The following is a 15,495-nucleotide window of genomic DNA, read 5'->3' as shown; positions in this document are numbered from 1 at the left end:
ATAGATATATTGTCTTTTCTATACTTTCTATCTTTCCTTTATATATCTTTCTTTTACACATTCCTGCATATTCCTCATCACCTCTAAGATACTCTCTGCAAATAACCCTGTCGAAGAAGCCCTTCTACATCAGAAAGCCGTAAAAAAAACTGGCTATTTTTATTTAAAGTAATTGCCCTGTTAATTATTAATTTAATTCCAATTATCCTCTACCACTGTATTCTTTTCTTACCCATATTCTGTCTGGATTTCTCCAACATCCTGCAATACACGGACATTAACATAAAGATCATTTGGCGGCTCAAGAGCCCCGCCAAAATCAATTCCTGGCCATTGCTGCATATAATATGAACAAAGTGAAGTATATGCGCGTAAATACGTGCGTTCAGCCGCTGAAAGCAGCCCTGAATCAACTACTGCTTGCAATGGATCACTCCAGCACGTAGATGCAAGCCGTATGGCGCGTGCACGGTGGTATGCAAGCAAACATCGTTTATTACGAAGTTTACACAAATATTGCACAAGTAAATGCGCTGCTATACCTGGATATTCTGTTTGAGAGAACGTAGTTCCGCCATGGGCTTCAAGAAGCTCTCGTGATGCTTCATCTAATGCACAGATTTCTCTTAATACTGCTTGAACTCGTTCTGTCTCATAAGGCGGCCACGTATCAAGGCGTATTGCACGAGAAGTATCAGCTATAAGTTTTGCAGCAAAATCTCCAAACATGAAAATAATGAAAATGGTATATGCATATCGCGATACGCGTTGGCGTTGGTAGAGGTTAGGTCGAGAGAAAAGAGTGCATATAAGAGGATTACAGGGGAATTAATGGGATATATGCGTAGAAAAAAAGAGGAAAATGAAAGAAACAGTGAAGAAGAAGAGGCAGAGGTTTTTGAATGGGGGAAAAAGAGCATAGTTTCTACAGACGAACGAGTTTTTTATGAAGAAGTTTACTGCGGGAAAAAAAAGTTTATAAAGGGAGACTGTGTGCTTGTAAGGAATGACACAGGGAAGGGTTCATGGGCAGCAATGATTGTGAGTTTTTATGAGGGATTTTTAGGGGAAAAAATAGCAGATTTACTGTGGTTTGAAAGAGGAGATCATGTACGGAGGGAAAAACGAGAGTTTCCAGGCATTCACGTAGGGATATAAGGATAAAAGGAAGAATAGGAAGAGGTTAATGTATGTAGAATGAGTTGTTGATGTGTGGAACGGTGGATCCAAATGAAGTTTCGGTTTTTCAGGAAAAAATTGAAGTAATTTCATATGAATCATTTTTAAAGCGGTACCCAGAAGGATTGACAAAAGGAATGGATGATTATGAAAGGGTATTTTACTGTAGAAGGGGTTTTCATCCTCTGAAGGAGGTATACCTTGAATTTATTGACTGGGATCGACTTTATCGTCATCAAGATACAGATTTCAATGCGCTAATAGACTGGGTGGAAACAGAAGGGGCAAAAATGCCTATTAAAAGAGAAAATAGATGCAAAGTGGCTCTTAGTGAATGTGTAATTGTTTTGAATAGAGTGAAAATAATTGTTTATGTTAGTTTTAGGAGGATGAACTAGTAATAGTAGATCAAGAGAAGCAAAATATCTATACAGAACAAGAAACAGATACAGAACAAAGCGAAAGTGATGATATGTATCTACCGATGCAATCGGATAGTGAAAGTATTAATAATGAGAGCATTGAAACAAGTGAATCTAGTAATGACTCTTTTGTAACGAAAACTCCACGAAAACGAAGAAAAATAATAGAGAATGCAATAACACCGTCATCAGGAAACAGAAGGATTTATAAAAAACCTTTGGAAACCACACCTTTGCCTTTAAGATACATTTCATGTGATAAATCAGAATTTTCACTATATCAAAATGCACGATCACATTTACATGTATCAATGGTTCCAGCATCACTACCATGTAGAGAGAAGGAATTCTCTCTTATATGTTCACAGGTACTTAGTGCATTAGAAGCAGGTCATGGAGAATGTATTTACGTAAGCGGTACTCCAGGGACAGGTAAGACTGTGACAATTAAGGAAGTTGTACGATATTTGTTCCAAAAAGTTGAAGAAGGAGTATGTTTTGGATAAGATGTAATCTAGGTATGTTAATTTACGGTTTAGGAGATTAGTGATTTTAAATATCTTGAAATCAATGGTATGAGGGTTGTTGACGCAAATCAAGCATATTCATTACTCTGGGAAGCCCTGGAAAATGAAAGGGTAACACCAAGGCATGCATTAATGCTTCTTGAACAACGCTTTTCAGAACCCAATCCTCATAGAGTACCATGGTAAGTTTTTATTATATCTCTTGATTAGATAACGATAAGGCGATAGCGTGGTACTTATCGATGAACTTGATCAACTAGTAACAAAAGATCAAAAAGTAATGTATAATATGTTTAACTGGCCAATGCTTCAGCATTCTCGACTTATTGTAATTGCTGTTGCAAATACGATGGATCTCCCGGAACGAATGTTAAGCAATAAAATATCTAGTCGACTAGGTAACTTTTTCTTAGATTTTTAAAGATTTCTTCCTAATCACTTTAAATTATTAAGGATTAACTCGAGTTAGCTTTTCTGGATACACATTTGATCAGCTTAAAACTATTATTCATACCAGATTGCAAGAAATTTCAGGTTCATTGATGGATCAAGATGCAATCGAATTGGCAAGTCGTAAAGTGAGTGCAGTGAGCGGTGATGCACGCAGAGCACTTGACATTTGCAGGTATGTCTTTCTTAATTATAAACGTTATTCATAGTTCAAGACGAGCTGTTGAAATAGCCCAAACCTCTGCTGCTACTGCTGAAAAATCAATATCAGATAAATTCGATGAATCAACTCAGCCTGTAAAGGTAACAATAAAAATGATTAATATAGCAATCTCAGAAATGTCTTCTTCTCCCATTCAAGTATACTTGCGAACGATGCCCTTAGCATATAAAGTGTTTTTAATATCGCTTATGTTAAAAATGAAACGATCCGGCATTGCGGAGCATACTCTCAGTGAAATCATTGATATTAGCATTAAGATGTGTAAAGCAAGTGAAAAACCGACACTTCAAGTTTTATGTCAACATCCTTATATTAATAACAATCTCAGTTTCGAAAACGCAGCTTTAGCACTTGCAGAATCTGGGGTCCTTCTTTTAAATATAAAAACAGGAAAAAGATATGGGCGTGTTCAGTTAAAAATTACGCAGCAAGATGTAAAAATGGCCATGCAAAATGATGCAGATTTTAAAGGGATTCTTTAAAATTAGTATAATACTTTTTATTTATTTCAGGGTTAGGTTTGTGATTTAGGGTTAGGATATATTAACGTACATGAACATCGATTTAAGCGATGATGGATATTAAGTTTTTATAGAAATTAATTCAAAACTTTATTTGCGAGATGAAAGATAAAGAGACACTAGAAGAGTTAATGTAAGATTTTTTTCCACTTGATAAGATTCTAAAGGTTTTAGTCGATTTAAAGAGGCACTTGCTCGATCAGAAAATGGTAAGAATAACACAGATATTATTCGATGATATTAATTTTATTTTTTAGCATCAGATTCAAGCTCATCAGTGGGAATGTACGTAGGGAATAGAGGGCGTAAATTGAAACGGAAAGCACGTTATGCATATCGCGGAAAATTAGGAATACCATCGGATATTTTAACCGATAGCAAGGTAAACGTAAAAACATTCTATGAACACCATTTTACACAACGATGCTTTTGTAGACTGTGTATTATGGGTCAAAGCATCGTACAGTAATTCAGCGTAAAAAACGACGAACATCACTAGATGATACAGATGGTGAAGCATCAACACATTCAGACGATCCGTATCGTGACATTCATATTGATGGTGAGTCATATAGTGATGTATCTTTACAAATTATGAACCATTTCAGAATTATTAGCACCAATTGTTCATCCAGCAGATCTTCCACGACATCGCTCATATCGCATGTCATTAACACAATCTTGCTTAACAAATCTTGCAATACAGATACTTGACGTGATTTCAGAAGAACGTGAATACAATATAAATATTTCAAAATTATTATTTATTTTTCTCGGTGATGACTGGTCAATTCATACAGCATTTCGCACTAATGAAAAGTTCGACATGGAAAAAAATGTATCAGAAATGCATTCTGATCCAGAAATGGAACCAGAACAAAGTTTGTCTTTAGAAGAAGGCAAAACTGCGTTAGCATTTCCCACTTTGTTTGCAACAAATGATGATTCTCAATCAACATGTCAGAAACAGCCACTTGCTGACACTTTGCCATCTGTAAATAAATCTTTCCTTGAAAAACTGAATCAATACATGGACTTGACAGAAAATGATATTAGTGATTTGCGCAAATTGCTCCAATCTGCACTTGATCGGAGTAATGAATACATCAGATGTTTAATGCAAGTACGAAATGATATTATTCGTGCCAAACGCTTAATCAAAAAAGTATATGAATGGTGTGTTGAGGCAGCTAAAAAAGAGAATGAATCATGAAACATCAAAACACTTTATCGCTTCTTTATTTACAGTTTATTAATAATACTAACATACTCTAACATTTTTAAATATTTATACGTTGCCATGGCAACAAATATCAGCTTTTGCTGCTTAAGATTCAAATTAGCTATGATAGGCTTCACTGCTCAATCATGGATTGAAAAAATGTTGGTTTCCAGCATGTTGATTAGAAAGCCGTGATTCTCGATGATTTCTCCAAAAAGTTTTATAAATATTAAGTGTATCTTCAGAGTCATTTTTTTCCACCATATATATTTCTTGTTGAACCTGTTTTCTTAGTCGAAAAAGAATATATACACTAAAACAAAGTGCAATCCACAGGCTGGCAATTATAATAGTCATAACACGCCAGTCAAAAAGTACAGAAATTGCACTGATAATGAAAGATGGCATTACAGCACGTGTCGAATATTCCATAGAATCAGTAGAAGCAGATGGCACATTTATTTTAGGCTCAATTGTAGTGCTTAATTCAGATTTTGCTGTAGTGACTGACCAAACTTGAGTAGCATCGTGATTTATTTCTGTAGTATTAGAAAAAATAGTATTATAAAGAGTATGTGTGGCATTAGAATAATCGTGTCTACGGTTAAGTATTGATGAAGATTCGCTATTTACAGGCGAAATAGAGGCATAAACATGCTCATTTTCTGTTTGTATGCGCATCATTTATTGACTTTTGCTCGGTATGTTTGTTCCCCAGATAACACATTAATTAGCGCGATTTAACACGTAAAACACGTCTAAAGGGACACCCGCGTGCACAGTGCATAGTGATAACGAAAACCATTCATATTAGTTTATCAACGGTATGGATCTCATAGAATACATACTTTATGTCAAACACATATAATATGCATATATTGTACATACATTGCGCATATACAGCGCATATATTACGCATATAACTGTTTGAAGCGCACATACAGTACTTCCTATGTATACTGCATGTCTTACTAACATCATCACTATCTCTACCGCTACTTAGAAGCAGGCATATCCATGCAACTTATAGTAATAACCCTAATCATATAATTATATAGCAAACATAACCCTAATTATACAGCAAATATAACCCTAACAAAATATAAGACTTAGAGTCGATATAGATAAATTATATGGTATAGATATTTAAGTGTGTTTGCATGAAAACAGTTTTTACACGTTTCTCAGTCATTTTCAGTGAAAAGGTCTCGTTTTCAACAGGTTTCATTCATTTCAAATGCATAAGGTCACGTGACCATCCATCAAAAGCAAACGAAGCGAAGAATTTCGTAAACTTTTCGACAAAAGACATTTGTTCGTGATGAGAGAAATTGTAAGATATTACGAGCCTTTTGGGGCAAAACTACTTATTTCTACAATGCTAACATTGTATGCAGGTCCATCTTCAAACAGGTGCGTTTTTTCCCGTTTTTTCTGTGCATATTTAACTTTTCAATACACAGGGCAATGTGGAAACCAAATTGTATGTGTTCAATTGAACAGCCTGAAATGCGTCTAAATGACGTTTCAATGGGCTATATGCGTTGAAAAACACGCATATACACGCTATTTTCCTCATTTCTTACATTTTACAGGGCGCCTCTTTTTGGAGCACCATTAGCGGTGAACACGGTCTTGATAGCACTGGCCTGTAAGCAATATTGTAATACTGCAGTGTGTTTGCAGAGGTGATTAGAAATGCCTATAAGGCAGCAAAAAGGCATTGAAAAGACTCCAAAGAAGTATAAAGATGCTCTGCAAACAATCTAAAAACATGCAGTAATACTGCATGTTTGCAGTACTTTTTTTCCAAAACTTATATTTTTCAGCTATCATGGAACCTCTGATCTCCAACTCGAACGGATGAATGTTTATTTCAACGAGGTTTCTACGGAAAAATGTTTATAGAATGTCAGACATTTATTTTAATAGGCATCTGGTGGGAAATACGTGCCTCGTGCAGTACTGGTTGATTTAGAGCCCGGTACAATGGATGCAGTACGTTCTGGGCCATTTGGGAACCTGTTTCGACCAGATAATTTTATTTTTGGTCAATCAGGTGCAGGAAATAACTGGGCAAAAGGGCATTATACAGAGGGAGCGGAATTGGTAGATACTGTGTTAGATGTAGTTCGTCGGGAAGCCGAAGCATGTGATTGCTTGCAAGGATTCCAGATTACACATTCATTAGGTGGTGGAACGGGTGCAGGCATGGGAACTTTGCTAATTTCGAAAATTCGAGAGGAATATCCGGATCGGATGATGGCAACGTTTTCAGTGGTTCCCTCACCAAAAGTTTCCGATACAGTTGTAGAGCCATATAATGCAACATTATCAGTGCATGTGTGTTTTTAAGCCATTTTTAGAATGTATATTAATGAGGAGGGGTAGCAATTAGTTGAAAATTCCGATGAAACATTCTGTATCGACAATGAAGCATTATATGATATTTGTATGCGTACATTGAAATTGCCGGATCCAGGATATGGTGATTTGAATCATCTTGTCTCGGCAGTAATGAGTGGTATTACAACTTGTCTTCGATTTCCTGGACAACTCAACTCGGATTTGCGTAAATTGGCCGTTAATATGGTGCCGTTTCCTCGTTTGCACTTTTTCATGGTTGGGTTTGCTCCATTAACAAGCAGTAAGATGCTTTAAACGTATTCTGAAGTGGCTGATTGTTATTCTGTCTAGAGGGATCACATTCATTTCGGTCATTGACAGTTCCTGAATTGACTCAGCAAATGTTTGATGCAAAGAATATGATGGCAGCATCGGATCCGAGACATGGTCGCTATTTAACTGTTGCAGCGATTTTCCGCGGTACTGTTTCCATGAAGGAGGTTGAAGATCAAATGCATAATGTTCAGCAGAAGAACTCTTCATATTTTGTTGAATGGATTCCAAACAATGTGCAAACCGCGCTATGTTCTATTCCACCACGTGGTCTCAAAATGTCATCAACGTTTATTGGCAATTCAACATCTATTCAGGAACTATTTAAACGTGTGGGCGACCAATTTGCTGCAATGTTTCGACGCAAAGCTTTCTTACATTGGTACACTGGTGAAGGAATGGATGAAATGGAGTTTACAGAGGCTGAATCTAACATGAATGACTTGGTATGTTTTTAAAATTTATTGCATCGATGGACATATCACTACACATGTTCTCCGGTGCTATGTACAATCGTAGTTCTAATTTTTTTTCTATAGGTAAGCGAGTATCAACAATACGAAACAGTAGGTATTGATGATGATGATGCTGAACTTGAAGAAGAAGTAGAAATGTAAAAAGCTGAGTAAATACATTGTAAATTATTTTTTGCTTTATATTTACAGTGTTACTCCTATTTTTACTTATTTTTCCCATTCTAGACAGCCATATACTTCATTTTCTCAAGTCCTTGTATTTTTTTGATTTTTGTACCTTATTTTGCACACTTGTCATTTATTTTAACTCTTATGTAATTTTTTATAGAAATATGCACAGTTTCTTAGAATACAATATTTGAATATAACTGAGCAGTATTAATAAAATATAAAAATGTTCTATTTGCATTATAATCTAATTAATATATTTTTTTTATATCTTTACGAAACGCGATTTTCAAATATCGAGTTGTCGAAATTCCACACATTTTGCAAATGACTTTTTCCTGTGGATTTGATTGTATTTTCAGTGCATTTTTAAAGCTGTTTCAATATTTAAAACAGTTGTCTTATCGCTTGCAAACTCTCAGTTTGAGTCCTCTACAATCACTACTTCGAGCGTATCCGGACTTAACGTCAATATTCCTTCTCTTAATTATATTATATATTTCATTATACACACTTGGACGAGCTTTTAGGAAGTTCAAAATTTTTCTTCGTATCGTGTTTTTTTTAGCAATTTTAATAAGTATAATTTACACCTTATTAAATGGAGTGAGCGCTGCACAAGCAAAATTCAATAATATAAAAGCATATGTAAGAGAAACAGCATTTTTATTGATAGATAAAAAACATGCACGGAAAAATCGTCGTTAATGTGTTAATTATGAAAACTTCATTATTAAACTTGCTTTTATATTTTTTTATGTAGAAAAAGCAACATTTATGGTTTTATTCATCATCCATTAATACTTCAGTTGATGTTTCAACGTGCATATCATGTGTATCTAAATCAAACGGTTTTGACCATTCTGAAACAATAATTGGCCCGTCTGTATTTGAAGATGACATACCATTTGCCGATGTGTTATTTGTTTGAGCCTTAATGGGTACATTTTCCCACCAATGAATCTTCCCGGAACACCAATCATTAATTACAGCTCTAGCTGCTGATTCAAAATGTGGGATTCCACCTTTTCCTAGTCGCCCTTTATTTCTAGCAACATGAATAAGAAATTCGGTTGTAATATCACCATGGGCGGTTGAAATAGGAGGTATTTTATAAAACGTTTCAAGTTCTTTGTATAAAACTGGGTCAAAGCGAAGTCGATGTAAAATTTGTGATACAACGTAGATAGGATCAAGAATATCCGAAGAAGGAATCACATTAATAAGAACAAGTTTTGCTTCTTCATATGCTTTTAATTCATGTGCTTTCTTTTGTGTTGTGTTTTTAGGAGGAAATACAACGCCTGGAGAATCAATGAGTTTGATTTTGTTATCTAGTTTAACTTGTTTGATAGAAGTAGTAATTCCCGGTTTTGATCCAGCAATACATGGATTTTTTTTTGCATTTCCACTTAAAGAAGATGCAAGAATATTAATGACAGAGGATTTACCAACATTAGGGTAACCAACAACACCTACAGTTATAGATCTTTTTAGATCTAATTTATGTGCATATGATTTCAAAAATTTAATAAGGTCTAAAGCAGTTGATTGAGATGTCAGTGAAGGATGATTGAAAGAATGCGATGAAAATGAAGTAGAAGCACATAAAGGCAAACACGGAAATAATGTACGCAAAAAAGTCAACCATGACATTACATTTGTATATGGAATAAGATCTGATCAATCATCAGTACACCTAAATACGAGAATACATTAACAAAAATTGACCTATCTTGTTAAGAATATAAACCAATATTTTTTCATGCTGTAAAACTTGTTTTTCAATCTGTGGTGATCGTGTGCTTTCAGGATCACGTGCATCTAAAATGTATAGAACTACATCAGATGCTTCTATTACGTCCGTAAATGCTTTATTAAAGGCTTTAAGTGATTTTTGCTTTTTTATACATCCTGTTTTTTGATCATCACTTTCAGAAAATCCGTACCATGACTCTATTTCTTCATCGGTTTCAAAAGATTCATGATTTTTGATTCCATTAAACTCATTCTCACGCATTCTTGCATGCTCTGCAAGTGCCTCCATTTGACAAAGAGACTGGTTTTCAAAATGATCATTTTTTTCCCTATTTTTTATTTTCAACTGATCTTTTGTTTCAATTTCTGCAAGAATCCTATTTTTATATGGAAAACTATTAGGAATACCAAGATCCTTTTCTTTTTTCTTGTGCTTTTGAGGATTCTTTCTTGCTTCTCTTCTTTGTTTTTTGTTATGTGCAGAAACTTTCTTCTCAATACGATGTTTTAGATGTATTGGCTGACGACGGCTTTTCTTCTCTGAAAACATTAGCTACATATTACTAGTAGTTTATTTTTTCTAAGGCTTAATATTTACTTACTAATAGAAACCATTATTTTTTTATTTTATAGTAGAAAAATTGATTTTATACGTTTAAAAAGATATCTAAAATGAATTTTTATAAGAAAATTACATATGTATATTTTATAAAAATAACAAAAAACATTTTTTCATAAACAAAATGCAAAGATATTTCTAATTATATGCATATTAAATGATATGAATTTTACTAACAAAAGATGATGTAATATCTTTTTGAAATCAGCGTTTGTAAAAATGCTTGTGAAAATAAAGTTCTCTTTCTTTCCTTTGTATTGTTATTTGTCGGTTAAATTCAACGGCTGATTTTGCATGTTGTAAAATGTCTAGAATAGGAGAAGGGCGTGCATTGACATCATGTGTAGTAGATAAAAGAGATTTAGAAGCAATAGAATCAGATATGCGATCATCAGATTTGACTGTCGAGACTGATGTTGATGGTAATGTTGTATATCTGTGCCGATCACTGTCTTCTAAGTACTTCTCAACAGGTATTCCAGCGTCTTTTGCCATCTGCTCAAAATAATCATCTTTTCCACGTTTTCCTGAGACAATAACTCGACTCCCAAAGCGTCTAAAAACACTCCGTGCTGTTACTATTGCAATTTGCCTTGATCGATAAGAATATGGAATAATTTCTTTGACAATCAAATCTTCCTTTTCTTCTTGAGATGCTATGATCTTTCGAAGTGTCTTGTTTTTCAGAAAAAGTAAATATGAATCCCGATAACTTGTAATCCGTGCTACTTCTGTACCTAACATAAATAGTCGTTGTCCATGTCCAACCACTTGAAAGGTCCGACCAGCATATTTACGACCACCCTTCAAAAATCCATTACGATCTACTTTCTGTTCTCCTAAAGCATCAACCTCAATATCTATATATTCATCTCCTTCACATGTTAATTGTCCTGCTAACAATTCAGCACGTGAGTAGGATACATTTGGAAAACGTGATTCTTCCTGTTGACGAGTTTCATTACACTGCCTAATAGACAAATTTTTCGAAAATCCAATACTCTCTTTATCTTCATGTGATGAGTACTTTTCTGTTTTGTGCTTGCTCTCTGAAACATCGAAGTGGTCAAGAAGAAAGACATCATCATCACTCAAAAGACGCCGCGGCGGCCCATAATTTGCCGCATGAAGGGATTCAACTGGCATCGGCTCATATTCAGTACTATAGAGCAATTTTCAAAGGGTGTCTTGGCGTGCCTTTCGCCTTTGTTTGCTTACTACTACGTATTTCTTGCACTTTTACGTCTGATCAATATTATGTCGAGTTAATATTGTAAAATAAAGATGTCTCAAACAAACAAATAACTATGTATATTATTAGAAAACAATTCTCTTCATAATGAAAGTATAAGAACAACTTATTTGTTTTATTTTTTATACTTCAGTAATTTGTCTACAAAAGATTTTTTTGACGTCATCGTCATTATTCCGATAGAGATGGATACAGAGTAAAGAATGGGATCGACGACGTCAAAAAAATTGTAGCAAAACCATTGTTGCATAAAAATAAGATAAAATCATGTTTTTATGTAGTTTAAGGGCATACAAATTCTTTTTTTATGCATAAATAAAATGGACGCTTTTAGGATGTCTTCTGAATCTCGAACTATGCTTCATCAAAATATATTTATCCAATGTCGCCGAAAAAAGATTTCTAAAATTGTTAGAGAACGTTATTTAAGAACAGATATATCATGTGGTTCTCAGATATGTATTCCATGTACCTTTTTTCCCCATCTTTCTGTGCCTTCTGGTATATTTTTCAAAAAAAGAATAATTTTTAAGAACTAATACACAATTTAGAAGGAACATCTGTTCTTTCTTCTTCTCCTAGAGGATTTAGTAATTGGATTAATGGTTTTTATATTATTCCTGATGCATATATATTCTATTACTGTGTTAGTCTAAAAAAATATCTAGAAATACTAAATAATGGAATTAGATAAGTCTTATGGAAAAAAATATGGTTTTTAATGATGTTATTGTCTTACAAACGGTTCTTGAGGAACTTCAAAAAATCAGCCTTCCTGTCTATACTCGACTTCGACGGCTTATAGCTCTTCCTGATAAACGTTTTTATGTTTTTCATAATGAGTTTCATTCAGAGACTTATGTAGAACGTATGGATTATGAATCTATTAATGATCGGAATGACCGAGGGAAGTAAATTATTACTTTATTTTTATATTAATTCTATATCAGCTATTAGAACTGCTTGTAAATGGTATATATCTCATTTACAAGAAGTAACACGGGGCACAAAAACAGTTACACCTACAGTTTTGCTTTTGACAAATAATAAAGAGAGCAAAAATAAGGCAAGAGAAGAGGGAATATATGTATATTCTGCAGAAGAATATCTTTTTGAATTTCCCAATTCAGATGAACTTCTTGATATGATTTCCTCTATTTCAGAAACTGATTCTACTAATAAAAAAAGAATATTTTTATATCCAGAGGTATTTTTATATTATTAAACTATTTAGTTGTTTCATAGCTATAGTATTATCCTTATTCTTCTATATTGGAAAATATAAAAATGGGTAAATTGTACCAAGGAACATTTAATGTCAATCCGTATAACTTTTTGGAAGTATATATAGATTTTTAGTTTCGCTTTTTATATTTTAATTATATTAGGCAAATGTTCTAGTACCTAATTTTGAAAAACCACTTATTGTTTTTGGAAAAGAAAATATGAACAGAGCAATTCATGGTGATATAGTAGCAGTAGAAGTTTTACCAAAAGAAGAATGGAGAGCTCCTATGTCTAAAATAATTGAACAAGAAGCTTTAACGAAAGATGAGAATGCTGAAGTAAATGAATCAGAAGAAGTTATAACACAAAAAGACCAATATGAAATTATTGATGAATACTATGCATTAAAAAATGAAAGAATGGATTTAAATAAAATTTTTCCTACGGCAAAAGTCGTTGGTATTATAAAAAGAAACTGGAAAACGTATTTTATTATCTTTTTATATAAAATTGTATTTATATAATCATTAGTTATGTTGGTCAAATTGATCCTGAATCAGTCGTTATATCAAATAAAACTAGGGTTCAACAAACTGTATTTTTTATTTCAGTAGATAAGCGTATTCCAAAAATACGTATTAAAACAAGACAAGGCCCAATTTTATTAAATCAAAAAATTCTAGTTAATATTGATACATGGGAAAGGGATTCTAGGTATCCTAGTGGTCATTTTGTTCATGCTTTAGGAAAAATAGATGTAGATGATACAGAGACAGAAGCTTTATTAATTCAGTATGACATAGAATATTCTCCTTTTCCAAAATGTGTTTTGGATTGTTTGCCACCTGAAGGTGATAAATGGGAAATATCTTCAGCTATGTCATCTAACAACTGGGAAAAAAGAAAAGATTTACGTCATCTTCCTATATGTAGTATTGATCCTCCTGGTTCGTATCCTTTAGCTATTTCCTATAATATTAATTTATAGGCTGTGTGGACATTGATGATGCTCTTCATGTAAGGGTTTTAGCAAACAAAAATTTTGAAGTGGGAGTTCATGTTGCTGATGTTTCACATTTTGTAAATCCCAATACTTCTATAGATGCCGAGGCTTCTAAAAGAGGAACCACTGTATATCTTTTAGATAAACGTATAGATATGTTACCAGGGTTATTAGGAACAAATCTATGTTCTTTAAAACCTGGATTTGAAAGACTTGCATTCTCTATTATTTTTGTATTTTTCATATTTAAATATTAATTTATTAAAGTTTTTAGGAAATAACTCCTGAAATAGAGATTATTAAAACTGAATTTATGAAATCTATAATAAAATCACGTTCAGCTTTTACTTACGAAAATGCTCAACTTCAAATAGACAATAAGTTTGAAAATCAACCATTTTTATATTTTCTTACGGTTTTAGGTTTCAAAATGATGAATTAACTTCTTCTATGAGGATACTTCTCATGCTTTCTAAGAAACTTCGTCAAAAAAGATATGACAATGGTGCTTTAAATCTTAGCAGTCCAGAGGTAAGACTTGAAATCGGAAATGAAACATCTGATAAAATCACTTTGGAATCCAAGAAGCTTTATGAAACAAATACTTTAGTCGAAGAATTTATGCTGTTAGCTAATATAGCAGTAGCACGTAAAATATATGAAGTTTATCCGGATTTTGCAATACTAAGGTATTAAAAATGTAATAAAACAGCATGTATTAACATATTTTTAGACGACATGCTGCTCCTCCTAAAGAAAATTTTGAAACTCTTCAAAATGTTCTTAAAATAAGACGCAATATGATATTAAATATTAATTCTTCGAAAGATTTGGCAGATTCTCTTAATAAATGCATTGATCAAAATGAACCATATTTTAATACATTGTTAAGAATTATGGTCACAAGATGTATGTTGTCTGCTGAATATTTTTTTGCTGGAAATTGCAATTATTCTGAATTTAAACACTATGGTCTTGCTGTTGATATATATACACATTGGACGAGTCCTATTCGTCGTTATGCAGATATAATGACTCATCGTCAGTTAGCCGCCGCTATTGGTTATGAAACCTTTGATTCGACCTTGAAAAATAAATCTAAGTTAGAAGATATCTGTAAAAATATTAATCATAAACATCGTATGGTACAAATGGTTAGTAGAAGTAATGTAGAATATTATATTTGTCAGACATTGAAAAATGAAATGATTGAAGATGCTTTTGTGATGAAAGTATTTAAAAATGGATTTATCGTTTTTGTTATAAGGTATGTGTATTTATTAAAACTTTTTAGTACGTAAAATGTTAAAAAAATAGTCTTGGAATAGAAGGTTTAGTATATACATGTGATATTTGTAAATCAGAATCTTCAGTTTTATTTGATCCTGAATCGTATACTCTTTCGATAAGTCAATTAAAGCCAGATATTTTAAATATAAATAATAAAAATTCTGATGGTATACTAAATATTGGTGTTTTTGATAAATGCAGAGTTAAAATAAGTGTAATTAAAGAATCTATTGGTAAAAAAAAAGTCGATATAAAGTTTATAAAAAAACTATAATATAAATATATATAAATGATAAATTTTATGTAGAAAATCGCAACATTTAAAATCTAAAACTCATATATCCAATTAAAATGTTATATAAATTTAAACTTATTAAAAATATATTATTAACCTAAGAAAAAAGTATATTACATAAATAATTTATAATACAAAATATTAATACATCATATTTTTTAATATATAAAACATTTTTATATTT

General features: G+C 32.8%; 9 protein-coding genes across 9 annotated transcripts; 5 read left to right on the top strand and 4 right to left on the bottom strand.

Moving 5' to 3' along the window:
- Nucleotides 1–83: 83 nt before the first annotated feature.
- On the bottom strand, nt 84–729 carry T551_02029 (DNA replication protein PSF1; the record flags this gene model as incomplete). The annotated part of the gene is made up of 2 exons (XM_018374292.1): nt 84–177; nt 233–729. The coding sequence occupies 2 exons, from the start codon at nt 727–729 to the stop codon at nt 84–86; spliced, it is 591 nt and encodes a 196-aa protein (XP_018229646.1).
- A 102-nt stretch (nt 730–831) lies between these two features.
- On the top strand, nt 832–3,283 carry T551_02028 (origin recognition complex subunit 1; the record flags this gene model as incomplete). Its single annotated transcript, XM_018374291.1, has 7 exons — nt 832–1,146; nt 1,197–1,517; nt 1,565–2,092; nt 2,141–2,310; nt 2,357–2,526; nt 2,582–2,753; nt 2,794–3,283. 7 exons carry the CDS (start codon nt 832–834, stop codon nt 3,281–3,283), a joined length of 2,166 nt encoding a protein of 721 aa, XP_018229645.1.
- Nucleotides 3,284–3,423: 140 nt separating this feature from the next.
- Nucleotides 3,424–4,535, top strand: T551_02027 (uncharacterized protein; the record flags this gene model as incomplete). Its single annotated transcript, XM_018374290.1, has 5 exons — nt 3,424–3,455; nt 3,497–3,531; nt 3,580–3,704; nt 3,758–3,884; nt 3,931–4,535. The coding sequence occupies 5 exons, from the start codon at nt 3,424–3,426 to the stop codon at nt 4,533–4,535; spliced, it is 924 nt and encodes a 307-aa protein (XP_018229644.1).
- Nucleotides 4,536–4,688: 153 nt separating this feature from the next.
- Nucleotides 4,689–5,228, bottom strand: T551_02026 (uncharacterized protein; the record flags this gene model as incomplete). The annotated part of the gene is made up of 1 exon (XM_018374289.1): nt 4,689–5,228. One exon carries the CDS (start codon nt 5,226–5,228, stop codon nt 4,689–4,691), a length of 540 nt encoding a protein of 179 aa, XP_018229643.1.
- A 1,014-nt stretch (nt 5,229–6,242) lies between these two features.
- Nucleotides 6,243–7,967, top strand: T551_02025 (tubulin beta chain; the record flags this gene model as incomplete). The annotated part of the gene is made up of 7 exons (XM_018374288.1): nt 6,243–6,286; nt 6,344–6,428; nt 6,477–6,887; nt 6,936–7,191; nt 7,242–7,669; nt 7,763–7,836; nt 7,889–7,967. 7 exons carry the CDS (start codon nt 6,243–6,245, stop codon nt 7,965–7,967), a joined length of 1,377 nt encoding a protein of 458 aa, XP_018229642.1.
- A 227-nt stretch (nt 7,968–8,194) lies between these two features.
- On the top strand, nt 8,195–8,575 carry T551_02024 (uncharacterized protein; the record flags this gene model as incomplete). The annotated part of the gene is made up of 1 exon (XM_018374287.1): nt 8,195–8,575. The coding sequence occupies one exon, from the start codon at nt 8,195–8,197 to the stop codon at nt 8,573–8,575; it is 381 nt and encodes a 126-aa protein (XP_018229641.1).
- A 75-nt stretch (nt 8,576–8,650) lies between these two features.
- Nucleotides 8,651–10,175, bottom strand: T551_02023 (RNA-binding GTPase NUG1; the record flags this gene model as incomplete). Its single annotated transcript, XM_018374286.1, has 2 exons — nt 8,651–9,546; nt 9,575–10,175. The coding sequence occupies 2 exons, from the start codon at nt 10,173–10,175 to the stop codon at nt 8,651–8,653; spliced, it is 1,497 nt and encodes a 498-aa protein (XP_018229640.1).
- Nucleotides 10,176–10,448: 273 nt separating this feature from the next.
- T551_02022 (uncharacterized protein) lies at nt 10,449–11,390 on the bottom strand (the record flags this gene model as incomplete). The annotated part of the gene is made up of 1 exon (XM_018374285.1): nt 10,449–11,390. The coding sequence occupies one exon, from the start codon at nt 11,388–11,390 to the stop codon at nt 10,449–10,451; it is 942 nt and encodes a 313-aa protein (XP_018229639.1).
- A 426-nt stretch (nt 11,391–11,816) lies between these two features.
- Nucleotides 11,817–15,290, top strand: T551_02021 (exosome catalytic subunit DIS3; the record flags this gene model as incomplete). The annotated part of the gene is made up of 12 exons (XM_018374284.1): nt 11,817–11,997; nt 12,048–12,142; nt 12,187–12,407; nt 12,454–12,703; nt 12,748–12,837; nt 12,885–13,207; nt 13,255–13,670; nt 13,712–13,959; nt 14,001–14,107; nt 14,149–14,415; nt 14,460–14,999; nt 15,044–15,290. 12 exons carry the CDS (start codon nt 11,817–11,819, stop codon nt 15,288–15,290), a joined length of 2,985 nt encoding a protein of 994 aa, XP_018229638.1.
- Nucleotides 15,291–15,495: the final 205 nt, after the last annotated feature.

Source organism: Pneumocystis jirovecii (genome assembly GCF_001477535.1).
Source record: "Pneumocystis jirovecii RU7 chromosome Unknown supercont1.8, whole genome shotgun sequence".
Taxonomy (NCBI): Eukaryota; Fungi; Ascomycota; class Pneumocystomycetes; order Pneumocystales; family Pneumocystaceae; genus Pneumocystis; species Pneumocystis jirovecii.
The sequence above is the reverse complement of the archived record's forward strand: the minus strand, read 5'-3'. Positions and strand labels throughout refer to the sequence as shown.